This window comes from Monodon monoceros, unplaced genomic scaffold (assembly GCF_005190385.1).
Source record: "Monodon monoceros isolate NGI ecotype Baffin Bay Population unplaced genomic scaffold, NGI_Narwhal_1 Super_Scaffold_21, whole genome shotgun sequence".
Taxonomy (NCBI): Eukaryota; Metazoa; Chordata; class Mammalia; order Artiodactyla; family Monodontidae; genus Monodon; species Monodon monoceros.
In genome coordinates this window covers 25013529-25041045 of record NW_021703778.1, presented here as the reverse complement: position 1 = coordinate 25041045, position 27517 = coordinate 25013529, and the positions used below count along the sequence as shown (strand labels likewise).

The following is a 27517-nucleotide window of genomic DNA, read 5'->3' as shown; positions in this document are numbered from 1 at the left end:
GTGTGTGTGTGTGTGTGTTGAGGAAACCAAGGGCTGGAGACCAGGTCATGTGTTTGTGTTTGTGTATGTGTGTGTGTGTGTGTGTACGTGTGTGTGTGTTGAGGAAACCAAGGGCTGGAGACCAGGTCGTGGAGCCTCGAGGAGAAGTCTACTAGCACACCTCAGCCACCACCTCGGGGTGGGCCTGGATGATTCAGAAAATGCTAATCTTCATGTATGTGTTGAGTACTGGAGTGTTTGCATGAGCACTTTTAGTGGTACCTGATTTGACCCCCTTCCCCACCTCGCAAGGTGCACAGGCAGTGATTATCCTGATTTTCCAGATGAGCCAGCTGCTCACCAGGGCGAGTGGCTCTCTGTCTCTCTCTGAGCCCTGGGGTTCCCTGAGAGGTTACAGAGGCTACTTCCAGCCCATGATGTGAGCCATATAGCATCACTGCAAATACATTCTTCCTTCATCCAACATACTGAAGATGTCCCATGTGCCTGACATGATGGCAGGCTCTGGTGATACACAGATGAATAGCTGTCTGTGTTTTAAGTGCTTATAGTCTAGTAATTGCAACCCAGTTTCTATTTGCTTTTCATTGAGAGCAATTAGAATCCTTGGAGAAGTGGAGGAGATGCTTCCAGACCATCTAGAGGGCTCATGGGCAGAGGAGGGAACTTTTCAGAGAGGGCAATCCCGTGACCTGGTACAGACAGGGTCAGGGCGGGGTCCAGGCTCCCAGCCCTAGCCCACACCCCTCCCCACCCTGCAGTCTCTTCCGTGCCCCCCACTCCCGCTGAATAAGCTTTGGAGACCAGACAGGGCTGGTTTGCATAGTTGAGGATCCAAACCTGGGTTATCCATAGGTTCCCTAGAATTGCTTTTTGCCAGTCATTTCAAGAGCCTGGCTGTGGTATTAGCAGTAAGTGTTATGGTGTCAGTCAGCATTCACTCCTCCCTAGAACCTGATTCTTTTCACATCATGGGGCCTGTCCACTCTTGCTCTGCTGTGTGCCGTGGAAGGCTGTGTTCATGCTGCTTTAAAGCCTAGGAGTGGGCTTCTGAGCCTGAAGAGTGCCTGTCTCATGGGGACACGACAGCTGCTCACACAGGTTGGAGGGTGGGCATCTGCCCTGGAGGAGGGGGCAGGTGGCAGAGAGAGAATTGAGGAAAGTTTCAGGAAGGGACATTTGTCTGTCTGGCCAGCAGCCCATCTAATAATAGAATGACTAGGCTGAAGCCACAGGTTCAAGCTGAGGCTTTGCGGGAGGGCCGTCAGATTTCTAGACTGGGGTTTGTAGATGCGGTGTGGAAATAGCCTAGGGAGCATGCAGGGTGTGGAGGGCGGGGAGGTAAGCTGTTCCCGCAGCAGAAGGAGGTGCCAGGTGCGGGCGGTGGAGCGGCTGGGAGCTTGACCCTCTCTCCTGGCTCCACCTTTGCCTCAGCCATGGCTAACCTGCAAGTCTGAAAATCATCCTTTAGCCGGGAGATTGTTTAGCTAAAAACTGGGGTTCTGCTGCTAAGGATGATGGGAAGAGTGGCTACTGGGGTGAGTGACAGCTAATTTTATGTGTCAACCTGACTGGGCCAAGGGGTGCCCAGGTAGCTGGTAAAACATGATTTCTGGGTGTGTGTGCGTGGATGTTTCTGGAGAGACTGCCTCTGATTCAGTGGACTGAGTAAAGCATATGGTCCTCCCCAAAGCGGTGTGCACCATCCTGTCTGGTGAGGGCCTGGATGGAACAGAAGCATGGAGGAAGGGTGAACTCGCTCTCTCGGCATGAGTTGGGGTGTCCATCCTCTTCTGTCCTTGGACATCGGACCTCGGAGCTCCTGGTTATCGGGCCTTCAGATTCTGAGTGAATCCCACCTGATTTCCTGGGTCTCCAGCCTGCAGACGGCAGATAATGGGACCTCTTAGCCTCCAAAACCATGTAATGAGTTTCCTTTTGTACATACATACATATTTCTCAGGAGAACCCTGACTATTACAGGAAGTAATGGAACCTCCCAGCTATGTGATGGATTTCACTGAGCAGGGTGGAGTGGGGAAGGAATTGGGGAACCTGTTTTCTAGCTTAGATGCCACCACCTGGCTGAGAGTTCAGGGAGAGCTGCAGGTTCTGGAGAAAGCTGAAGGCTCGCTTTGCACAGAGCTCTTGGCTACAAAATCATGATCCCACTGTGTGCCAGGGCTCTGCTGTGCACTCGTCTGACGAAAACCCCATTGTATATAGGTGGGCATTGTCCCCAATGCATTGTTGAGCAAAGCCACTCTGGTACAGCAGGTCACACCCGCCTGATGTGAAATGAACACGATGCGAAATGATTTTGTTCGGTCTCCTCCCCTCTCCTCCTTCCCCACCCCTTGTGTTGTTGATGACGAGGGGCCTGGGTTAAGGAGCAAAGTGGGGGAAGGCTGCCAGTCGGCAGGTGCAGACCGGGCTGTGGATGCAGAGGTCTGGGCTGACCGTGTCTTTTCTGTTTTTCTCCGGTCTCTCGAATTTGCTTTTTCCTGGTCTTTCTAGCATCCTCTTCCTCTCTGTCTTGTTAACCACCCTGTCCTAACTTGAACAGGTTTAATATCTTCATGTTTCAGATCGCTCTCTGCCTTCCCTCATCCACTGTCTTTTTTTTTTTAATTGAGGTGAAATTCACATAACATAAAACGAACCATTTTAAAGGACACAGTTCAGTGGTATTTAGTACAGTCACAGCGCTGTGCAACCCTTGCCTCTCTCCAATTCCAAAACGTGTTCATCACTTGGAAAGGAAGCCCCACCCCCAGTGAGCAGCCACCCCTGTTCTCAGCGGCCCCTGGCAAGCGCTAATCTGCCTTCTGTCTGTATGGATTTACCTATTCCGGATATTTCCCATTGATGGAATCACACAGTACATAACCTTTTGTGTCTGGTTTCTTTCACCTTGCATAATTGTATTAGTTTGCTCCGGCTGCCATGACAAATACCACAGACTGGGTGGCTTACACAACAGACACTTATTTTCTCATGGTTCTGGAGGCTGGAAGTCCAAGATGAGGTTGGGTTTCTCTCTCCTTGGCTTGCAGATGCCCAGCTTTTTGCTGTGTCCTCACAGGACCTTTTTCCTCTGTGGGCATACACACCTGGTATGTCTTGGTGTGTCCAAATTCCTCTTCTTTTTTTTTGGCCATGCCACACAGCTTGTGGGATTTTAGTTCCCTGACCTGAGATTGAACCCGGGCCCTCGGCAGTGAGAGCATGGAGTCCTAACCACTGGACCCCAGGGAATTTCCAAATTCCTCTTCTTATAGAGACACAGTCAGATTGGATGAGGGTCCATGCTAATGGCCTCATTTAACTTAATTACTTCTTTAAAAACTGTATGTCCAAATACAGTCACATTCTGAGGTACTAGGGGTTAGGGCTTCAGCATATGAGTTCTAGGGGAACACAACTCAGTCCACACCTGTAATGTCTTCAAGCTTTATCCATGTTGCAGTGTGTTTCAATACCTCCTTCCTTTTCTTTTTAAATTTTTTAAAAATTTATTTATTTATTTATTTATTTTTGGCTGCATTGGGTCTTCGTTGCTGCATGCAGCCTTTCTCTAGTTACGGTGAGCGGGGTCTACTCTTCGTTGTGGTGCACGAGCTTCTCATTGTGGTGGCTTCTCTTGTTGCGGAGCACAGGCTCTAGGCGCACGGATTTCAGTAGTTGTGGCTCACGGGCTCTAGAGCGCAGCTCAGTAGTTGTGGCACACGGGCTTAGCTGCTCTGCGGCATGTGGGATCTTCCTACACCAGGGCTCGAACCTGTGTCCCCTGCATTGGCAGGCGGATTCTTAACCACTGCGCCACCATGGAAGTCCCCCTCCTTTCTTTTCACGACTGAATAATATTCCACTGTATGCATGGACCACATTTTGTCTTTCCATTCATCTCTTGATGGACTCTTGGGCTTTTGGTTCTTGCAAAAAATGCTGCTACACCCACTGCCTTTTTACATAAAGGAGTTACTGGCACTGGGGGATGGGTGGCAGAGGAGGGCCAGGTAGTATGTGTACACTGTCCCCAGGGACCTAAGTGTCTGGGTGCAGATTCAAAGTCCAGCCTTCTGTGTCAGGGCAGCGCTGGCCCTCCTAAAGCTGGTAACAGGTATTTGACAAGCAGCTGTGTTGTGAGCTTGCCTTGGGGCAGTGAAGAGCTGCTGGGTTGTTTGAGTCTTTAGTGGATGTAATCACTGTCCAGCTGTTTGCACACTCTCCCTGGCATCTGTCTGGCCTCTTTATCCACCGTGACTAATGGCTGAGTGATAGCTTTCTTACTGATAAGGAAACAGCAAGAACTATCAAAAAGAATAACTCCAGAGTTGTCCAACTTATCCTCAGTTTATCTAGTGATGTACTCTGAAAATCTTTCACCTACTGAAGGTCATGCAGCCCTTTTCTCATGGCAGAGGTGGGTTTTTGCCTGTTTCTTTTCCATCTGTGATTTGGGAGAGAGCGTCGTGCAGGTCCTAGAAGACTCTCGGACAGGGGACTTCTGGAGTGGCTTAGTAGCTGCCATGGTTTTCCCTACTCCACAGTGAGTTTACCCAGAGCTGCTACCTCAGTTTATCTGGGTCTTTCTTCACTTCTGGATTGTTTCTTCCATCTCTGTTTTGTGTTTGTGTCTATAAAATATTGTCACTGGGAAACTTTTCTGACAAGAAACAAAGCCACAAGTGTTCTAGGGCATATATCCTTGCTCACAATGAAAACAAACCAGGTTGGTATCAGAGAGGAACGGGTGGCCAGCCTTGTCTGTGTGGGGTCCCTGTGCCCCGGTGTCTAGTCCTCAGATTTTCTTCTTTAGAAGCTGGATTTTAGCAGTGCAGCCAGAGATGGTCAAGCCTAGGGAGACCAAGTCACAAACCAAAGTGGTGAGAGAATGGTATTTAAACTAGATTGCCCACTTGGTACGTTTCTAGGAGGATCGTGGCTGCTGGTCAGAATAGAACATTCAGGTCTGCTCGCCAGTGAGCTGTCTGTGAGGGCAGGTAAGCGGGAGTTGGAGGGATTCTGTGCCTGGCGGGGCAGAGAAAAGAGCATGTGGGTTCCTGTCAGGGCTGCTCCCAGAGCTGTGTATCAGAAACTGATAAATAGTTTCTCAGCAAAGTACCCATTAATTTATCCCCACTGCACAGGGCAACTTTTTCAGGATCTGAGGGCCCTTTACCACAACGTATAGTGTGGTTACGGATCCCAACATCCAGTTATGGGTTCCAGCACCCTGATCTTTTTCTACCCCACCCCCGCCTCTTGTTTTAAAGCCTTGGAGAGGAATTTTCCAGAATAAAGGTTTCTGGCCTAGACTCCTCTTCTAGTTTCATAGGATAAATGCTCTCTGGGGGAGGAGTGGAAGAGAAACTGTCTCCACACAGGGACCTGTCTCTTGAGCTCCCCTTGACCCCATCTTCCTTACAAACCCAGAGTGGAGATCCTGGAGCTAACGGTTATTTCAGGATCCCAAGACCATTACCTGCTTATTATAACCTGTTCTTAGCACCGTAACCAGAGGCCAGTCTTTTTTTTTTTTGCCACTGTGGCATGTAGGATCTTAGTTCCCCGGCCAGGGATCGAACCCGTGCCCCCTGCATTGCGAGCGCTGAGTCTTAACCACTGGACCACCAGGGAAAGTCCCCAGAGGCCAGTCTTTAACCAAACATGCATTCTGTCAAGCAGTGTTGACGGATACATGCCACCAGCCTGGCTCTGTTCTAGGCCCCTCGGGATGGAAACAGCTGTGAAAGCGAGGAAGGTCCCTCCCGTCCTCTTGCTCACCCTTCTCAGTGCCCTTTGGGGGACTTCCTCTTTCTCAGAACAGGAGTCAGTCGTCCTGAGGGTCCACAAGGTGCCCCCTGACTGCCCCTCCCCCTCCTCACTCTCCAGTCCTCTCTGTGCCACCCACCTGGCTCTTCCCTGAATCCAGATCCCACCCCAGCGCCTCTGTCCATGTTGTGTCTCCACTTGGACGCCTCATACTCCAGATACCTGGAAGGGCGACCGAAGATGCAGGATACAAAATGGAATGTGGACCATCTCGCCAGCTTGTTACAGCACGTGTTGAAGGGACAGCATCTGGGCTGTGTGAGGCCAACTAGTATCTAGTGCTGCTGGTAGCTTCTCCTGTTTCTTCGCACAACTGGAAAACCTTAAGCCAAGGTTGCCGCTCCTATGCGCCAGTGCTGCGCTGCAGCTACGGTGATGTCGTGCTGTTGACAGCCTGGCCGTAAAGATGTATTATCAGCAATAGAAATTTGAAGCTTACTGAAGAATTTGAATAGTGTCCGAGAAATAGGATCTTTCTTTTCTTCTTTCCCTTTGCTAATCAATTAGGACATCTTTTTTTTTTTTGTGGTACGCGGGCCTCTCACTGTTGTGGCCTCTCCCGTTGCGGAGCACAGGCTCCGGACGCGCAGGCTCAGCAGCCATGGCTCACGGGCCCAGCCGCTCCGCGGCATGTGGGATCTTCCCGGACCGGGGCACGAACCCGTGTCCCCTGCATCGGCAGGCGGACTCTCAACCACTGCGCCACCAGGGAAGCCCAGTTAGGGCATCTTAAAACCTTTGAGAAGTACACAGAAAGCCCAAGGCCTCCTCTACCTCTTTAAAAAAAATTTTTAAAGCTGACTCAGTTTTATTTCATAAAATAGTAATTTCTTTTTAAATTGGCTCAGCCGTGGTGTCGACCATGAGCCTTTTCTGCATCAGTAGGGCAGGCTGTCCCAGTATGAGGGCTGGGACTCTTTGGGAGGCTGTCTCTCTGTCTTCATATGCTAAGTAGCACTTTACATTGTAGGTTCATTTGAAAGTTTTTAGTTATTAATCTTCATAATCGTTTCTTAAGACGATTCTTATTTCCTCATTATATCCAAATACTAAGTAATTTAGACACTGTCATAGAAACCACTTGGATCCAAAGTATTATTGTTGACTTTGTTATTGAGAAGAAGACTGAATGTTCTAGTTGGAAAGTAATTTAATTGCGTGACACTTGAAAGAGTACCAGCCTAGCCGGAGGTCTTGTTTTTTATTCCTTTGCTTATTAGCTGTGTGATCACAGGGAAGTAATGTAATATTTCTGAGCCTCAGTTTCATTAACTCCAAGGGAAAAAGGTAGGGGCGCACACGCGTGTGTGTGTCTGTGTGTGTTTGTGTGTTAGGGACACTGTGAAATTCAAAAATGAATTCATAATTCTGACAAGGACCACATCTCACTTGACTCAGGAGACCCCTGGACAGTTGCTTTCGGTGAATACTTGTTTAATGTGGGAAGAAATGAGAGATACTGACTTTTAGTTCCATGTTTGCTCTTGGGCTTATTAGAGAAACGCTGAAGGACAATGAAATGGATATGAAATTCCCCGTGGATCTGCCCCAATTACATGCAAACTTTCCTTGTTCTCTCAACCTGGACTTTACCCTGAGCCTGCATTGGGCATAATCTTACCCAACACCTCTCTCTTAGTTCCCTACTTGTATTCTAATTCGTGTACATTTCCCCCTCTGGTCTTCAATTACAAGCTCTTGGGCGTGGGAGATCTCTCTTTGTCACACTCGGAGTGAGATGGAGCCTGGAACACCTTGATGACAGCTGTTCGATCACCTGCTCTTCCTGGCTGGACCCGAGATTGTTGTGGTTCCGGTGCAGCCTGTTCTGTGTAGTGTCTGACACGCAGCTACTGCTTGTGAGCATCTATTAAATGTGCCAGAAGATGGACAGCGGGCTGCTCATCTCTGCGGCTCCCCTTCCCTCCGGGAAAGACAGGCTCAGCATAGCCGTCCGGAGTCCTCAGCTGAAGTCTGCATGTGTCTTCTCTTTATTTTGTGCTGTGCCTGCAAGTTGGTGACAACAAAGACTACAAACCCACCGATATTCTCCCGGCGATCTGTGCAAAGCCCAGAAATCGAGTCGTCCCCCCACCCCAAGTAAAACACAGCTTAAGCCTGAGTCCATGTTTCCACAGGTGCAGGATTTGTGCAAATCCTGTTTGTATATTTGTGTCATTTGCAAGAAGCAAAGGTGTTAGGAACACGTGCAAATCACTACAGAGTTCTTGGCTACCTTTCCGTCAGTTCCCTTCTCCCTCAATGCCTGGATCTATACCATCTATGCTTTTCTTCTTTTTTTTCTCTGGAATTTGAGCAAACTGAGCTATCACCGATTTAATATTTGGGGAGTTTTAAAAAAACTTTTTGAAATTTTGAAATACAAGAAGTTACAAAATAGTACATAGAGTCCCATGAACCCTTCACCCAGCTTCCTTTAATAGTGACATCTTATATGACTGTAGTAAAATAGCAAAACCAGGAAATTGACGTTGGTACAAGACTGTTAACTAGACTACAGAATATCTGAGTTTTTAAAAGCACACAGATTCTGAAGTCATAAAGTAATACTTTTAAACACAAATAACATATGTCTTCATATAGGGTGAGGAGGTTGACAGGGAGTGTAAAATACTCTCAAAGCAGGAGCCTGGTGTGATGCTAGGTGTGAAACACCCAGGGGCAGTTTTAATAGCGTGGTCGGTCCCAAGGTCAGGGGCGTACACTCAGAAGAGGAAAGGCCTGCAGGAAGTGGAGGACCGCGGACTGGGCAGAAGGAAAGGAAACTTGCTGGTTCAGTAGGACTTCAGTTGTGACGATTCACCCAGAGCCAGGTCGTAGCCACGTTTAACTGTCCTGATACTCTCGTAACAAGATGGGTAAGTCCCCTCATTTGGAGAAAAGTGTACATGACATTTGTAGAAGAGGAATGATTTTTTTAAAAACAGACTTTATTTTTTAGGACAGTTTTAGGTTCACAGCAAAATTGAGAGGAAAGTATAGAGATTTCCCATGTACCCCCTGCCCCTACTCATGCACAGCCTCCCCGGTTATCAATGTCACTCACCAGATGGTACATTTTTACTAAGGGTGAACCTACACGGACACATCATTGTCACCCAAAGTCCATAGTTTACCGTGGGTTCACTCTTGGTGTTGTATATTTAATGGGTTTGGACAAATGTATAAAGACATGTATCCATCATTGTAAGATCATACAGAGCAGATTCACTACCCTAAAAATCCTCCTATTCATCCCTCTTTCCCCCCAACCCCTGGCAACCATTCACCTTTTTACTGTAGTTGTACCTTTTCAGAATGTCATAGAGTTGGAATCATACAGTCTGTAGCCTTTTCAGATTGGCTTCTTCCACTTAGGAATATGTACTTACCGTTCTTCCATGTCTTTATCGTGGCTGACAGCTCATTTCTTTTGGGCACTGAATAATATCCCATTGTCTGGAGGCACCACAGTTCATTTATCGTTTCACCTACTGATAGACATCTTGGCTGCTTCCACGTTTTGGTGATTATGAATAAAGCTGCTATAAACCTCTGTGTGCAAGTTTTGAACTGGGTTTTCAACCTGCCGTTGAAAACGTGTGGACGTCCGTGCCTGTGTTCCCATTCACATGAGTTACATTTTATTTAGAAAAAAAAAAAAAATGTCGCCCTCTCCCCTGTCTTTGGATGGGCGATGAGGTAAGGGCTTATTTCAGTCTTTTATTTGGTGTCTCTCTTCACTCTCTCAGACACAGGATCGTTCGCAGGAGCAAGTGATGACGCTTTGTGTCTAATTAGCAACTTCTGATTGCTCACGCCTGCCATGGCTTGTTCTGCCTCCTCTCACTGGACAGAAGGAGGTGGGTTCCAGCATGGTTTCAGTGTTTCAATCTGGCTCACTGGCTTCTGATCATGGAAATGGGGTTGCTTTTGGCTGAATTTACAGCAGCATGGGGGGAGCAGGGGTGAGGGTTAGATGCCTTTGGCCGGCAGAGGGAACTGAGAAGAGAGAGGTCATGGAGAAAACCCACCCCCATCATCCTTTCTGAGTCTGGAGCTAGCTAAGGAATTCGCTATAAATAAGCACCGCAAGAGGCACTACTGTGCAAGAAGGGCTTTCTTTGCTCTCTCCTGCCGGACCGCTCAGCTGTTCTGGGTGAGATGGTCTGAGTCACAGTGTGCTCTGCCCCTCATCAGGACTCCACTCAGCACCCCCGGGTCAGGCTGCAGTCATCATAAGTCCCTTGGGGGCCATCTGCCCACTGTGTCAAGTAGAGGGTCCTAACTGGCTGTGTTCCTTGACCTTTGGCCTAGTTCTAACTCCTCTAAGCGCTAAACTTCCCTTTACTCATTTAAAAGGATGACTGGATTATCTGGAAAATTCCTTCTAGCCTTAATAATGCCTAGGACCACGGGTCATAGAATCCCCCACCACCTGCCCCAGTACTTGGAGCTGTCCTATCTGTAAAAGCATCATCGTATTCGAGGAATTTTTACATTCTTTGCTGCCTTTTCTGAAGGACGGCGTTCTGATCGTCTGCTTGGGGGTGGGGGGGTTGGTCAAAGCCCTGGATAGTTAGATACAGATGCGGTCTTTGGCAGAACTAGGGAAAGAGGTGGATGTCTGAAACAGTAAACACTGAACCAGTACGTTCTTGGAGTTCAGATGTAGTTGGGTTGTTTGTAAACGGCATTGCAGTCAATCAGTGTTAGCTTCCAGAAGGATGCTACGCTAATGTATGACACTTGAGGATTGCAAGGGCCACACCAGTTCTAGCTGCCCCCCCTTTATTTTAAAGTGTACATTTGTCCGAGTCCCCCACTCATTCCCAGTTTGTTTGCACTTAGATATCAGAAGTGGGAGGGCGATTACTTGAAACTTCCATTTGCTGGCCCCCATTAGGTGTAGGAGGTGATGAGGGAGAAAATCTCTGCTCTGTAGCCAGAACGCCTGAGGCTCTAGGCGTTACCGACACCCGGGCCGGGAAGGCACCAGGTCTGGGTGTGGAGTGTGAATACCTAGCTAGAAGCTCCGAGGAATGTCAACCGCCTCGTGCCCTCAGAGCTGGACCCTGGTCAGACACATCATCCGGATGACGAGATTAAAGATGTGCCTTCCCTGGTGTGGACCGCTCTCCCGCTGAGCTGAGACCCACAGTTGTTTTCAAGCTTGGACCCCCATCCCCTGGCTTGCCCTTCAGCCTGTGCAAAAAAATCGGTAGGCAAGTACAGGCACGCGGGTACACCAGGTACACTGGGTCCTCCGGGAGAGACAAGTGTGCAAGCCTGTAGGGCTGCAGCCGTCCCCACCCCGGCCCCAGCGATCTGGAGGCGGCGACTTTCCGGCGCGGGCGCCAGCGCTCCCTCGCTGCTATTTTCCTCTTTGGATCAGACCATTCTTATTTCAGGAGTGGAGTGGGACTCTCTCTGGGGCGCTATAGGGTGTCATCTCTGGCATTTGCTCCCGGTACAGAAAAACAAGTCCAAATGCAGTGCACTCGGGTTTCTGAACAGCTGCCCAAGCGCCGAAACCAGACTGTCAGCAAAGCTGTGGGAGGAAGGAGAGCAGGGACTCAGGAGAGGGAGGTGGGGGTGGGAGTGGGGGGGGGGTACCCAGGGTGGGGGCGGGGCGGGGGGAGGAGGAGGTCAAGGGCACCCTTTCGGTAGGCGACGCTCGTCCCTGGGCTGGGATGCGGGGAAAGTGGGGGATTCCCGGGCTAGTAGGGTGCCTAGAGTGGGCGTCGGGGCGCGGGGCGTGGGAAGGGGTCGGGGGTACCGCCGGGTGGGCAACACTGGGCGCTCCGCGACCCTGGGCGGGCTGGGAGGGGGATGCCTGGACTGGGGGTGTGCCTGGGGTGGAGGTCCGGCTGGGGGGTGGTTTGGGGCACCCGCCCGATGGGCGACGCTGGGCGGTCCCCGCCTCTGGGCAGGCTGGGGTGAGGGGAAGGGGGAGGCCGGGGGGGGGCGGGGCAGGCGGGAGCAGCTTGACGGCCGCCAGGGAGCGGGCGCCGTCCCAGCCGAGCCATGCGGTACGTGAGCGACGTGTGGCAGCCTCTGCGCAGACTGTTCCGTGGCGGTGTGGGTTTCAGCGAGCGCCGCCTCCTTCCAATCACGGCGCAGCCCAGCGTGAGGGATACACCTCTGCAGGGCAGGGCTGCGCTGCGCACCGAGGCATCGCGTTCCAAAGTCACAAACATGCCATGCCCTGTGCGGGCGGCAGCCCCCGCTCAAAGCAGCCCAGATCTTCACGGGGCGGCCACCGACCTGACTACACGACTGCCACATGTCGCCTCCTGATGCAAAGCTGCGGGGACCGGGGATGCAGAAGGGACACATACACCAGAAACTGGCGAGGAAGAGATGCAGTAGGGCTGCGCCGGTTAAATGGCACGAATTTTAGGGGTTTGCACAATCATGGTGACGCCTCCCAATAGTTATTCCGGGGCTTGCAGCCAAGTAATGAATTGCAGGTCGGAATAGGATCTATTTTATTTCCTCTTTTACTCGGAGAGATAAAGGTATATCGAAAATATTGTAAACGGTGACCGTGAAAACCAAGATGCCACGTTCCATTTTGGTCCAGCCTCCGGGTCTCTCCCACCCCCTCCTCGTGCCCGACATTCCGGGACCCGGGGTTCCAGGTCTTGGGGGCTAGGTGTCGGGGGAGCTATGTTCAGCACTAGTTGGGGTTTCTAAGGAATTCAGGAAATTGGGCGTGGTGAGGACGAAGGACCAGGGAAGCCCTCTCCCCGTGAGTGGCGGGGCCCGTGGTGGGTGACTCACAGGTATTATTAGGGAGCAGCTCCGGCAAGGAGTGACCCACAGGCGCTCTCAGCATCCTCCCTCTGGCTTCCCTCTAGGGTAGCAGAGGCAACACCCCCCACCCCCGCCCCCGTCCCCTCTAACCTCTCTGCAACCTTTAACCCGAAACCCGCGTCTTCACCTTGACTGTGCCTGACCCGGAGCGCGTGCTAAAAATGCAGAGTATGGGGGTCCCATTCCCAGAGAGACCGAGTCCGCAGTATGCATTAAGCATGCCAGGTGATTCGGCAGAGGGGCTTCGTGGACCACAGTGGACGGTGCTGTTTCTTTCCTCCCAGCTCAGTTGAGTTGACTATTCTGGGAGGCTGCGCAGGTCGCTTTTAGGGGATGATAGGAGGAGGCCCACGGAGTAGCACTTTCAGCCAGGGCTGGTTTAGGGCGTTATCCGGGGGACCTCAGTAGCCGGGCGCGCCGGTGTCGCCGGCCTGCAGGGGGCGCCAGCAGGCTGTCTCCTGGCTGGGCCACCCTCCTTCCACGTGAAAGGGGGATGGAACACGAGGAATGCGTCCCCGCCCCGGGGCTGACGTGTGCGTCTCTGCCGGCCCGGATTCTTAAAAGCCCGGGAGGAGCGCTGGGCATCCCAGCAGAGCCAGAGAGGAGGTGAGTTGTTGTGGACCGCGGCGCACTCGAGCCAGCGCACAGGGACCGCGGCTGTCACGGCGCTCCGAGCATCCCGGGGCTTCCCGAGCGGAAGAGTCCATCCCTGCGGGAGCTGCGGGTGCAGCCCCAGCCCTCCCGCTCCTCTCTGGGAGCCTCACGCCTCGGGCGAGCGTCCGTGATTTAGCACAAAGCACGTTTCCAAAAAGCCGCGCTCTCACGCACGCACCCCCTCCCCCCTTTGTTTCGGCGGGTCGCCAGACCGCTCTCCTCCCCAAGTCCGAATTCTTCAGAAGGGGCGGAGGGCCGCCGAGTCTCGGCTGAGAAGATGCCCCTGGAGCTGACTCAGAGCCGGGTGCAGAAGATCTGGATCCCGGTCGACCACCGCCCCTCGTTGCCCAGATGTGAGTGCAGACGTGCGCGGGGCCGGGCTGCCGGGGAGGGCGCGCCGTGTGGACAGCGAGGCCATTGTGTGGCGGGCGCCGGCCGGGCGCTTTTGTGCCGGCTCCCCTCGTCCGGCGCGCTCGGGCGGGCCGGGCGCCGCCCTCCACGCCGTCCCCGAGGCCCGGCCCAGGCGCCCCCAGCTCCTCCCCGCCGGCCTCGGCGCGAGGCGGGGACGGCGCGGGCGCTGCGCCTACCCTGGCCGGCGTCGGGGGCGCTGTGGCCCGGCCCGCGGTCTCCGCGGAGCTCCACTCCGCTCGCGCCGGGAGCGCAGAGGGACCCGGAAACGGCGAGCGCACGGGACGGGAAGCGCGGAGCGCGGCAGAAGGCCTCCGCTTCGGGGAGGCGTGGGAAGGGACGCCTGCGTGTCCCCCGGCCCGGGCCCCGCTCCTGGGCGCCCGCCGCGCCTCCGCGGGTCTCAGCCCCCTTTCTCTGTCCGTCGCTACCTCCCCTCCTCTCTCTCCCCCTCCTTCCCTCCCTCCTTTTTACCTCTTTCCATCTCGCCTTTCCCTCCTATATATTTATCTCTCAACCTCTGTATTTCCACTCCCTCTCACCCCATCTTTCTATATGTTTCTCTCTCTTTATGTATCTTCTGTTTTTCTCTCCTTCTTTCTATGCATTTCTAATCTCCTCTCTCTAGTTCTGGTTTTTACCTGTCTTCTCTCTCTTTACTGCTGTCTACCTCCCTCCTCTCTTCCTTTCCCCGCTCCCACCTCTAGCTCCTGTGCTGGGGCCTACAAGAGAGTTGTCTGGAACCAAGTCTTTGTGCAGGTTTTGGGGGGGGGTGTGTGTCTGCGGGTGGGTGACTGCACAGTTGGCAACGTTTCCCACGTGCGCGCGCGTGCACACACACTCACTGAGCTTGGAGTTTGCTGGCAGTTCACCTCCTCGCCCTGTCCGTCGTGGCCCATAAATGCTTTGGGAAGGTTTACCTTGGGCTCCGTCCCCAGCCAGGGAGAGAGCACCTCTTAAAAGGGTGGTGTGGGTGGTTTGAAGGCGACACTCCTCCTCCAGGGAACCCGCCCAGGAGCCTGTCAGGTGGCCAGGCTGAGACAGCCGTGTTTTGCTCCAGGTCAGGTCAGGTTGCCTGAGAGGTAAACGTGGGCTTCCAAGTGCAAACGCTCCAGGTGGCTTTTAGGCATCCACAGAGCCTGGGCACTAGGTGGCCTGCTGACCTTCTCTGCTGCCACGTTTCTCAGGGGATGGTCACCAAGGCCACGGTGACAGCTCCTCTCCCCAGGCTTTGCCCAGGTGTGAATCACCCCCCCCCCTGCCCCCCGCCAACCCCGGACCTGCCCCAGGAGCTTGGGAGAGCTGGCCCTGGGGTGCTCCTAGGTTGTCCTGTTGATGGGGACCTGGCCAGGTGCTCCCCACACTGGGGGCGGGGGGGGTGCTCCTCCACCAGCTTGACCCCTCTGGTCCAGCGGGCTACAGAAGCCTGAAGGACAGCTGGGCTTCTTTACAAGGTAGCCGAGGGCTGGGGGCCTTTCAGGTGTCTTGTTCCACCGGCCTTTCAGGTATGCTCTTACATAGCTCGCTGAACAGGCTGACCACGGTCTGGTTGTATTTCTGTAAAACACTGGTAGTGAGGAATGCCCCGCCTGAAATCCTGAGGGAGATGGCGAGATGCAGAAACAGCCCCAGCCTTTTTGACTTTTGAATAAAAGATATTTATGGAGTGCTCGGTGAACTGTAATGGGTCATACAAATGTGGGTTGGTTCTCTAAACGCCTGTATGTATGCGCATACAAATGCACACACACATTTAGTCGTTCCCTGGGGTTCACGGTGGGGTGAGAGCTGGGAGGTCCAGCCGGTGCCGGGGTACTGAGATTGGCTGGCGTCCGCTCAGCCGCGTGATTGTGAGAGACACAAGTATGCAGCCATGCTTTTCCTCCAGGCTTCACAGACCCATCCATTAGAATCTATCAGTCTGCACGTCTCACACGCAGATGAGAGATTTGCCTGAAAATCCCTGTCGGAACAATTCACGGCTTGAGGTTGGGGGTGGGGGGGCTTGCTAAAGCTGATGGATTAAGTCTCCTGTCCCCGCCCACTCCTGGAATCCCTGCGTGTGGCTGTGGGGTTATGTTTTTTTCTTATGAAAATATCTGTACCCTGGATATTTACTGCTTACATGCCATTATTTTAAGTAGCAGTGTCTGTCACCGTTTATATAGTCACATTTGTCTCTCATCCAGTAGCGAAGAGAGGGTATCCCTTCTTGGCGTCTTTCCAGATTCCCTGCCCCTCCCCCCTTCTTTCATGGCGTTCGGAACACTGGGTGGATTTTCTCCCTTCTGAACCTGTTCCCGTCTTTCTAAGTGCTGTCCTGGTTGGGGGTGTACAGCAGCCTCCTCTGAGATGTGAAAACTACAAGAGGGCGGCGGAAACACTACTGCTGATTATAAAGAGCAGTCACACAAGCACAGTACAAAGCCCCAGATTGATTCGTTTGGTGGTATTTCCACCTCTGAAACACATCGGTTAGGGGCCCCATTGCTACACCTTCATGGTGGTAAGTGCTTCTTACAAAACCTGCAGCTTCCTTCAAGCGCAGACCGTAACTCAGGGAGACTTACTGACTTGGTGAATCAGCTAAATGTACAAAGAAGTAAATCCTCGACTGGCGAGAGCTGGCGGTCCTTTCTGTTTGTCCTCACAGAAAGCTGAGAGTTCTGTGTGCAGGTCTGGACTTCCTTATCGTTTCCCCACTCAGAATCCAGTTTCCTCATCTCTGTAAAGTAGGTTGTGTACTGTCTGCTGAGAGAAGGTTTCATCTCAGCAGGGGCTTAGCTCCACTGATGGTTTTCCAACTTAAAGAGGGAAGGAAGGGAAGGATTCCAGAGAAATCCTGACCTTATCCTTGGGTGGCCACTATAATTTATAGAGGTGATTCTTGGCCCTGACTTCACATTAAAATCATTTAGGGGAGACTTTGGGAAAAAAATCCATGCTGGTACCCCACACCACGTGAGAATTGCTGAAGGTGGGGCCCGGGCATCCTGGTTTTAAAAAGCTTCTTAGGTTCAGCCACTGGTTGAGAACCACTGATTGAGGAAGGAGGGACTGAAGGATTGCGGGTGAGAAAGACGGAGGTGAGCTCCAGGTCTGTCCCTCACTGCCTGTGCAGGGGGACCTCCTTCACTTGTGGGTCCTAGTTCCCTCGTGTCTGGGATGATGAAGCCTTAATGGCTGATGGAGGCCAACGTAGCAAGTATCTTACACATATTATCTTGTGATTAATCCTCCCGAGAACCTTTCTGAAGCATCCCTGCATTTCACAGAAAGGGAAAACCGGGACCCTGAGAGATCAAGTAACTTGTCCACGGCCCGAGGAAGTGCCAGGGCCCGGCTTTGAACTCTGCTTGGCTCTAGACCCTCTCAGCCACCATGCTCTTGTGTTGTCAACTGATTCACTAAAATGCCCATCCCTCGCTGTCTGCCGGAGAGCGTGTCGGGTTGGGAGGACCGTTTGCTGCACAAAGGTTAGGCGCGAGTTAAAATGTGCGTGCAAAGCAATGAATGAGTTTGGCATCCACCACATAGTCCAGAAGAGCTTTGAAAAGAGATTTTGCTGAGCTGGGGTCTCTCCACCCCGCAGAGCCTCAGCCCACCTGCCTGGGGCAAGCTCACTTAGATGTTTTGTTTTGTTTTTTTTAAGATTTTTTTTTTTTGATGTGGACCATTTTTAAAGTCTTTATTGAATTTGTTGCAACATTGCTTCTGATTTATGTTTTGGTTTTTTGGCCACGAGGCATGTGGGATCTTAGCTTCCTGACCAGGGATCAAACCCACAGGCCCTGCATCAGAAGGCGAAGTCTCCACAACTGGACCGCCAGGGAAGTCCCTAGATGTGTATTCTTAACACGGACCAAGCAGACTCTCTGGGCTGGTGTGATCTCAGGAGAGGGTTTGTGTCCACCGGAGCACAGTCCAGGGCCAATCACATGGACCCATTCCCCGGAGAGCCCTCCTTGGGCAGTGGCATCACCGCAGGGTCACAGCCCTTGCCGGGCAGCGGCAGGGGAGCAGGTTGCCATGGTTACTGTAGACACCCGGCCGTGGAACTTCCATGGGGCTATCCTGAGCACTGGCCCTGTCTACAGCTACAGCTTGGCTGTCAGTCTTCCATTAGTTCCCCTGAAACTCGGCACTGAAACATGACTTACCTACTCGTAGGGAAAGAACACAAGTGATGTGGCATCTTTTTGAGGTTAACATTTAGGAGCGCCTCTGAGTAGAAGAAAGCTTGCAGGAGGTATGGGAGCAGCGGCAAAGTGTCTTCCATTGGTTTCTTTTATTTTCTGAGCCTGCGTTGTGGTGTCCATGCCGCGGGCCGGGACAGCTGTCCTGCCTGCTTGAGGCAGTGGGTTACATAGATCAGAGAGGTTAGCAGCTCAGTCAGGGAGCAGGGCTGGAATTGGAACCTGCGAATGCAGCCTCTGTCCAGGGGCTTCAGACGATGGCTTCTTTACCCCACTAACCTCTGTGTATCCCCTTACACACAAGTACTTTTTGGAAAATCTCTGTGCTGTTGGGGAGGAAGACGAAAAGGCAGAGCTCCAGGGAGGAAGGTGTGAGAGGTGGGAGGGTTAAAAAGGTCTGCAGAGAAGAAGAAACTGAGAGTCAGAGGGGATTATAGGACCGTGAAAGCACTTTGAGATGTGTTGTGAGTTTAAAAAAAGAGGGGGCAGGGATGAAGAAGAGTAAAACCCGAAGGTTTAGCCACAAGGTTTTGTGGTTTCCCTTCTGTCTTGGGGACCCCTGGGCGGAGGGGCAGCTGCAGGCACCTTTGGCCATCCCTCTGGCAGCTCTCTGAATCTCACGCAAGAAGCCAAAGGAAGAGAGGAATCATTTCTGCTTCGCCAGACAAAGGAGGGATGGTTTGTTTGGGTTTGAGATCCAGCTTGAATTTTTGGCTTCAGATATGTACTCTGCCATGTCTTTATGGGTTTTTTTTTTTCCTCCCCAAGTGTCTACTGCCAGAGATTTGTGCATACGACTAGTGGATATAGAAGTAATTCCCGATTTGATAAATCAGTCAGTCTCTGTCTCTGTTTCCTTGGCATGAGTCCAACAAAAGTATTCCATGTATGTGCACAGCTGAGAGTGTGTGTGTGCGCGCGCGTGCACGTGTGCACGTCTGTCTCTGTGTGTGGATGCTCTTGAGAGCGGTGGCATGTGGGGACATCAGATAAGACCAGGGGAAAACCGGTGGCTTGGGGGAAGGGTGAGCAGAATGAGTATCGTTTCCAGGCACAAGCGAGGACACTTTCACTTTCTCATGTGTCACCTGCAGTTGCCGGAGTGACACATGGCCGACCGGTGCGTCTTTGCCCCACTCGTGTGCTCACGCAGGGCAGGGAAATGGCCTCTGTTTTCTAGGAACCTGTTTGTTCCCGGCCGATGGCTGCTGGGGAATCCCAGCCAAGAGTTTCTGTGGCTCCCTCGTGTCTCCTGGCCTCCCGATGGCCTTTTTCCTTCTCCTCCTCGCTCTGTGTGGAGAAGGTCACCGATGGTCTAGAAACATGAAAGGAGACACAGCCCCTGTGTGCGGTGCTTGCTGCCTCTGTGGCCCCAGCCTGCAGGTCCAGGAGCAGACCCTGCAACAGCATGGCCGGTGTTTGGGCACGTGACCTCAGTTTGGCCCCCAGGCCCAGCATCATGGGGCTGTGTTGGGGTGTCCAGCTTAAGAGGAGGCATCTCCTCAAGCCTGTGCTGTCAGTAGCCTGGTGGCCCTCCCTGCGTCCCATCTGCTGGTCAGGGAGCGGGCAGGCGGCTGGTCTCTGGCTCCCATGGGCAGCCCCAGGCTCGAGAACACTCTCGTCACCAGGATGCCGGAGCATCTCGGGCAAGACGCCAGCCGAGGAAACACTGCATCTGAAATGTCCAGAACAGGGTTCTTTGGGCTGCTTTCTTCAAACCCAGTGAAAACCTCTCTCCCTGCTGTTTCGTTGAGATTCCGAGGAACATGGGACAGTGGTTCAGCAGCAAAGTCAGGAGGGGATTTTGCAAGTCCCCTTTGACTTTCAGCAAAGTCAGGCAAGACCCTCTGGGTTTCTAGGGCCCCTGCCAGGGCCCATGTGATCTGGTGGAAGCGGGGAGCAGGAAGGGGCAGGAGAGTCTCAGGGACAGATAAATTTGTGAGAGTCAGACTCCGGGTCCCTGACCTACTTGCATTTGATAAACTCTTACTTGTGAAAATTGCCTTTTAAAAATTACTTATTTTAGGAAGGCCATGCAGACTTCGTGCATGGCGGTGCAGACATTGACAATAGGCTTCTGTCTGTAATTTGGCCACCGCTGGGGCCCCACCCCCCAGGGCTCCTACTTGCCGCCTCGATTTACGTGTTATGTTGCATCAGAAACAACCTCTCCTACTGATAACCTCATCATCGCTGGTGAGCCATACAGTGTACCCCAGCGGTGCTTTCTGCTCTGGGGTTAGTAATTTGTTCCTGGTTGGGTTTTGGGCCCTCAGGTGTCAAGCTGGGAATTTGGGGTCCCTGCCGTGTGGACCTCAAAGCAAAAGGGAGCTGTGTGACCAAGGGCTCTGGCCACCAGGGGCCCAGTCCCGCTGGATTGTAAAATGTAGGGGCTTTGAGGTGGGAATGAAAGCTGTGTTTCCGTGGAATTCTTTCTTTTCTTTTCTTTTCTTTTTTTTTTTGCCGCACCGTGAGGCTTGCAGGATCTTAGCTCCCTGACCAGGGATCGAACCCATGCCCCCTGCGTTGGGAGCACGGAGTCTTAAATGCTGGACTACCAGGAAAGTCCCTCGTGGAATTCTTTAAAGCCTGTTGTGGGCCCCGCTGGCTGCTTTATTCATGGCCCTTTCTGTGTTGCTCTCCCCAGCCTGTGGGCCGAAGCTCACCAACTCCCCAACGGTGATTGTCATGGTGGGCCTCCCAGCCCGGGGGAAGACGTACATCTCCAAGAAGCTGACCCGCTACCTCAACTGGATTGGCGTCCCCACGAAAGGTGAGCCTGCGCCCCCAGGCCGGGGCTGTCAGGCTGAGGGCACCCTCCCGCTTGCCATGACCACCCCCCTCCCGAAAAAAAGAATGGCCTTTCCCTCTCCAGCTGCTGGGACTCTCTTTGCAGGGCCATCTGACAGGGTGCTGTCCCTGTAGTCGAGGGACACACTTTCCTTTCCGGCTGTGCCACCCTCCACCCCGTATGCACACCCTGCTGTGTATGGGAGGGGGAGGGTCTCTTTTCACTGCCTGCTGTCTGGTTCCCACTGCCCTGCATCCTGCCCAGCTCAGCCCTCACCTCCTCCAAGAAGGCTTCTCTGACCACCGCAGTCTGTGTGGATCTTTTCCTTTAAGTTCCCCAAGCCCTTAGTTGTGACACTCCTCCACTGACCGTCATAAAGTGCTCTGTACTATTGGTTATATTTTTGCGAATCTTTGCCGGTCTTCCCACCTACACGGGGGGTGTTGAGCACAGGGACTAATTTTTCACATTTGCTGCCCACCCCGCCCTGTGCCCAGCGCAGTGCTTCCTACACTAAGCACTGGCTCAGCACCCACTGCCCACCCTGGGTGCGGGCTGCTGATCTGCAGAATGGCTGCTGTGGCCCCGGCCATGCGTATGAGCCCTCACTCTCTCCACCCCCAGTGCGTTGGCGAACATCATGGCCCCGATTTTCACTAGGCCTGTGGCTGCCACCTGCTCTCAGGCTCAGGCTCCAGCCCCGGCCTGGAGAGGCCGGCCTGCAGGCTGGGCCATGGGAGGCAACCCTGGAGAAACAAGGTCCTGGGTTTGGGGGAGCTGGGCAGCCTTCCAGGCCAAGCGATACTGGCACAGGACGCAGAGCCCACTGTCTGGTTTCCGGGTCTTATCGGGATCTTATTCAAGTCATGTGCCGGCTTGCTTTTCTTTTCTGGAAAGAGCGATCCTGACCATGGGAGGCCCTCCTGGTGGTCAGCGTGGTCAGCTAAGGGACCTTTCTTTTCCATCCAGTGTTCAACGTGGGCGAGTACCGCCGGGAGGCCGTGAAGCAGTACAGCTCCTACAACTTCTTCCGCCCCGACAATGAGGAGGCCATGAAAGTCCGCAAGTGAGGCCCCGGCTGCAGTGGGCAGAGGGGGACGGGCACTCTGTAGCACCAGGTTGGGTGAGAGAGAGGCAGCTGGTCCCCCTCCTTGTGTATCAGCATGAGCCTCTCGGCCTCTGAGCCTCACTGATCCCGCTGTCCGACAACAACATCTCATTAGGAGTGAACTAAATCATTTTCCTGGAAAATCATGTGTTTACGTTGGAAAAGGATTTTCTTTTCAGCTCAAAGTGACCAGGGAACTGAAGTGTGACATCTGCACTTTAGGATCACTTGGGAGCTGGGCACAGCCCTGCCCAGATGGGTACAGTGGGCATTTGTGGGCAGGACCTGGGCATCCGTGTTTTGAAAGCTCCCAGGGGAATTTCAGTGTGCAGCCGGCACGAGGCCGAGTCCCAAGTGCTGCAGCCATGTGTGCGGGGCTCCCATCGGGGGCCTCGGGCCTCGCATCGCGGGCCTCGGGCCTGACGGTCCCGCCTGCCTGAGCAGTTTAGCAGTAGAATCACAGGTCACCCTGCTCGTTGGGGTGAATTGGGGGTGCCTGCGCGTCCTCCTGCGATGGCCCGGCTCTGACGCGCCCATGCTCTTTCTGTGTGTTGCAGGCAGTGTGCGCTGGCTGCCTTGAGAGATGTCAAAAGTTACCTGACGAAGGAAGGGGGCCAAATTGCAGTAAGCCTGGAGTATAAGCCCTGTCTCCGATCCCAGCGGGATGGTGCCCTGGGAGGGAGGGAATGTAGTCAGAGCTGCGTGGGGACACCTCCAGTGGGGACAGGTGTCTGGCCTGAGCTGTGAGGGAAGCAGGGGGCAAGGGCAGCACAGGGACTCGGGAGGAAGGTGATCGTCCGGCGGACTCGGGGGCGGGGCACAGGCAGCTGGACCTGGGGCGGCTGCAGCCGAGGGAGCCAGTGTCCCTTCCTTGTGCTCCCTCCCCTGCGTATGGCTGTTGTTCCTTTGCTTTAAGTTCTATTCCCATCCCTCCCCTTCCATCCTTGAGTGCAGGAGGAGGCAGTGGGGGGCCTGGGAGGGTGAGGTCTCTCCTGGAGCCCCAGGAAGTGCCAGGCCTGACCTCTGGTGGTTTGGTAAATGCTGTTCAACTCAAACTGGGCTCTGTTCACTGCCCTTCTTTCTCCCTGCCAGGTTTTCGACGCCACCAATACTACTAGAGAGAGGAGACACATGATCCTTCATTTTGCCAAAGAAAATGATTTCAAGGTGAGCCTGATTTCTCGTCTCGTCTCGCCTCGGAGCGCGCAGGAGCAAGGGAAGCCCCGCAGGGATTGGCTGGTTCCTGTGTCTGGAGCACCTGTGCTCCATGCTCGGGCCTTCCCCTCCCGCTGCCTGGGTTTTGCTGCCTACAGATTGGGCCTGACTGGTGGGGGCTCTTAGGGGTTACAGCGACTAGGGAGGGGGAGGGGGAGCATCCCTCTATTGGGGGCGGGTGCAGAGGACTCAGGACTGAGTGGCTGGTTCCTTTTTCTGTATTTGGGGATTTATGAGTGGGGTCCTTTCTGCTCCAGTGTGGTAGTGACATCACAGTGATACCAGAGTTGGCCCCTTGTGTTACCACATTTGTTGTTTCTTAGCGTTTCTGTCTTGCTTCGTCCCAGGTGTTTTTCATTGAGTCTGTGTGTGATGATCCTACAGTTGTGGCCTCCAACATCATGGTAAGACCCTTTGTAGTGTGCTAATCTGAGAAGAGTGAGGGACTGGGTCGGCCCAGAGAAGCCACCCTGAGAAAGAGCTGGCTCTCCCAGCTGGTTGTTGATTTTGTCTGAGGAGGGATCGGGGGGTCAGGAGTACAGAGTGGTATTTAACTTAAAAGCACATTCTGTGACTTGGACTGGCCTTATCAAGGTCCTTTCAGATGGTTGGCAGAAAGCTGTCTTTGTGGGACATAAGAGAGAAATTGGGGAACCTCGAACAGTTTCTGTTGGTGGCAGGAGCTTGGCATTTGGGGGGTGATGGGGCTGCTTAGGGCAAAGAGCACCTCACCCCTCTGGACGGGAAAGGAGGTAGCAGGCTGGTCTCTTTTGCTGTAAAGGCCCCTGGTAGGTAAGAATGGTTGTGTATTGACAAAAGCACATAGGACTCAGCGGACAGAAGGCAGAATTCCCAAATTTGGGAAGAATGTGGGTGGTTAAACCATCTTCCTGCTCCTCTCCCTGTACCAAGGGGAAGTTTCCTGGGTAAGTTGAGGGTAATTGGCAGTTTAATTTGATTAATTCTTAAATTTTATTTGATAGCAATAGCTCATAAACGGAAACAGTTACTATGAAGACTTCACCGCAGTTCCCTTTCTTATATCGTAGATAATTTCTTCTCCAGCTTAAATGCATCAGAGTAAGACGTTACCTGTAAAGAAAAGCTGGTCCGACACTTCTACAGGGAGCGCTAGAGTTTGGCCGCCTACAAGTGCGCATCCTTTAAAGGGATGCTGGGAGTTAGTTAGCTTTTGGTGTTGGGCCTTTTCTCCAAGGCAGTGGGAATATTTACACTCATTTCTCAGAAATGAGTTCATATTTCAGGAAGAGCTATTGAAATGGTAGAAAATCAGTCCAGATTGGTTTCAGTGGCCCCAAAGGAAGAGGCTCAGAGTAGGAGGAAACGGAAGTTGCCGTGCTCTAAACAAAGGGTTTTGCTGTATTTCTTTGGTTTGGTTCTACCATTTCCACTTGGTAGGGAAGCAGAGTGCAGCTGCAGAATCGTATTCCCCAGTGAGCCGTCTACACTCGCTTTGGCCAGAAACTCTGTCTCATCCTCTGTGAATCCGTGGATCTGTTTGCCCCGACCCTCTCCGTGTTCAGAGATCTCTTTCTCTGATGAAGCCTCAAAGCAGCTTTGCAGTTTTTAGGCCTTTCTGTTGTGCTTTTTATGCAAAGGCTGTGCTGGAGAAAGGGGTTTGTGAACTGAGATTTTTTTTTAAATTGTGCTAAAATATACATAATATAAAAGGTACCATTTGGGCCGTTTTTAAGTGTTCAGCTCCGTGACACTCAGCCATTCACATTGTTGGGAAGCCATCCCCAGCATCCACCTCCAGAACTTCTTCTTCTTCCCGGAACGTAACCGTGCACCCATGAAACTCCCCGCTGAACTCGGAGTTTGCAGCGTGCCTGCCTCTCCTTTATGGTTGTGGTCATCGTTGAGGACGAAAAGAGCACATGCATTAACACATCCTGGCAGTTTCCCTGAAATCTGCCAGGTTGCTCAGGCCTATTGGTCAGTTATAGGGGATGGCAGGCCCGAGGGCATTTCTCCTCCGTCTCTGTCCCATGAGAGCAAGCCTTGGGCAGGAGGACAAGACATGCAGTCCAGGCGGAGAAGCATCCATTGAGGACCGGTGACAAGTGCGTGCTGCCCCCACCTCTGGGCAGTGGAGGAGGAATCCTGCCTGGCACGTGGGACCAGGGCACCGCCAGCACCTCCCGGTGCACTTTTGCTTACGGACAACCTCCGCTTGGTGGGGTGAACGCTGTAGGTGCTTATGGGGACTCAGCTGAATTGAAGGCCGGGTTGTCTGGTGGTGACCTGGCTCCTGGATTGATCCCGAATCGGGACCCATTCAGAGGGGCTCATTAGAATCTGCGTGGATTTCCTGTGTTTGCCCTTCCAAGCTGAGAGGCTCTGTCTGCCCTGGGTGCTCTCCCCGTGGAAGCATGGGGTTATGACTCAGCGTCCAGCCATATCTCTTTTTTTTTTTTCTCTTAAAACGCTGGGTAGGGTCATCATCATTCTGAGCCCGTCTGTGCTTTTCCCCGTTTGCGAGCCCCAAATCCTGCTTCATTCTAAGCAGAAAGCCTTCCAGCGTGATTTATCAGCTGTCTCTTTGTGGCGTTACAGGAAGTGAAAATCTCCAGCCCGGATTACAAAGACTGCAACTCAGCAGAAGCTATGGACGATTTCATGAAGAGAATTAATTGCTATGAAGCCAGCTACCAGCCCCTCGACCCCGATAAATGTGACAGGTAATTCCTAAGAGGTGACCGTCTGAGCCACCTACTTCAGGGCTTTGAATATTATTCTTGATGTTCCCACGAAGCATTTGCTCCTGGATACTTTTATAAACTGTTTTTTTAAGTATCTTAAAAAAAAACTCTTGATGACATATTCGGTGTTGTAGACACTGTGTACAAGTGTGGAAAGGGAATATTTGAGCCCCGTCTTGCTCCTGTCCTTTGATGTTTCCCTTGCTTTCTTTTCCATCCTCTTGCTTTTCTTTCCCCATGCTCTGGGAGGCCAGCCAGCCTCTCCAGCGCTCACTCCTCTGCGGGAATTACAGACTTAGACCCCCTGACTCTCAGAGAAGAGAGGTTCCGTCTGTGTCCCCAGGAGCTGACACTGCGGATCGGTTGGGGCTGAGTCTCGGCAGTGGGGCTGGGGCGGCGTCGGGGCTTTGCCCCGGCTGTACTGTCCAGTGTTCTGACGTGCTGGTCGCCCTCCTGTGCAGGGACCTGTCCCTGATCAAGGTGATCGACGTGGGCCGGCGGTTCCTGGTGAACAGGGTCCAGGACCACATCCAGAGCCGCATCGTGTACTACCTGATGAACATCCACGTGCAGCCCCGCACCATCTACCTATGCCGGCACGGGGAGAGCGAGCACAACCTCCAGGGCAAGATCGGCGGGGACTCGGGCCTGTCCAGCAGGGGCAGGAAGGTAGGAGGAGTGCGGGGATGGGGCAGGAAGCCGAGGGATGGGGCTGTGTCCCTGTGTGCGTCTCTGTGTGTGTGTTTCCCTGTGTGTACATGTGTACATGTGCATGTATGTCTGTGTGTGTTCCTCTGGGTATGTATATGCACGTGTGTCTGTGTGTGTACGTATACGTGTCTGGGGAGGGTGGAGGGTCTCTTGAGCCTGTGGGGAGGGGTGTGTGTGTGTGTCCGAAGGGAGGGGGTACGTGTGCAGTGGCTGCTCCCAGGCCCCCCTCACCAGCAGTGAGGACAGTGTGGCCGACCCCGATGTGCACGGGGACAGGCCCTGCACTGTTTCTCTGGGAGGGAGGGGCAGAGCTGATGGTCCGGCGTGAGCCCCTCATCCCGTCCGCCGTCTCCCCCCCTCCCCCCAGTTCGCCAATGCCCTGAGCAAGTTTGTGGAGGAGCAGAACCTGAAGGACCTCAAGGTGTGGACCAGCCAGCTGAAGAGCACCATCCAGACGGCAGAGGCCCTGCAGCTCCCCTATGAGCAGTGGAAGGCGCTCAACGAGATTGATGCCGTGAGTCCGGGGCCGGGAGCCGCTGGGAGTCCTGAGCGCTTCCCACCTGCAGGGGCTGCGCTGGCCAGGTCGGGGCGGCCGTGGCGGGTATTCCCTCCAGTGACCTCTGGGTGTTCCCGCCAGGGCGTCTGTGAGGAGATGACCTACGAGGAGATCAAAGACACCTACCCCGAGGAGTACGCGCTGCGCGAGCAGGACAAGTACTACTACCGCTACCCCACCGGGGAGGTGCGTGCCGCCCGCTCCCTCTGCGTCTCTGGCTCGGGCCTGTGTGCTCTGGGCAAGTGATGGGCAGCTGGCCAGGGTGCTGTGGGCAAGGAGCTGAGCTGGTCCTTCTGAGGCTACTGTGTCAGGCGAGGCTGTGGAGGGGTCTGCTAGGGACCCGGAGGGACCCGTTACTGGTGACTCCGGGGAGGAAGGGCCCCTGCGTCCACCCCGCTACCCTGTACCGATGCTCGCCCTGGCCCGTCTGCCTTTGAATCGAGTCTTCCCGAGTTGGACCTTGTAAACAGCTCCCAGAGAAGCACAGTTGTGTTTCCC

The 27517-nt window shown here is 53.4% G+C and overlaps 1 protein-coding gene across 6 annotated transcripts in view; it reads left to right on the top strand.

Moving 5' to 3' along the window:
* The window catches only part of PFKFB3 (6-phosphofructo-2-kinase/fructose-2,6-biphosphatase 3), an 81911-nt gene that overhangs the window by 42856 nt on the left and 11538 nt on the right, over positions 1–27517 (top strand). For 3 of the 6 annotated variants that reach the window (XM_029237926.1, XM_029237928.1, XM_029237927.1), the window contains 9 exons: positions 20560–20685; positions 21673–21769; positions 22369–22435; positions 22904–22978; positions 23374–23430; positions 25607–25731; positions 26214–26421; positions 26831–26977; positions 27101–27205. In XM_029237926.1, the coding sequence (XP_029093759.1) occupies positions 20560–20685; positions 21673–21769; positions 22369–22435; positions 22904–22978; positions 23374–23430; positions 25607–25731; positions 26214–26421; positions 26831–26977; positions 27101–27205 (1007 nt within the window). Of the gene's footprint in view, positions 1–13084; positions 13665–20559; positions 20686–21672; positions 21770–22368; positions 22436–22903; positions 22979–23373; positions 23431–25606; positions 25732–26213; positions 26422–26830; positions 26978–27100; positions 27206–27517 lie in introns of those variants that run through there. The other 3 variants (XM_029237930.1, XM_029237924.1, XM_029237925.1) reach the window with 2 other exon arrangements.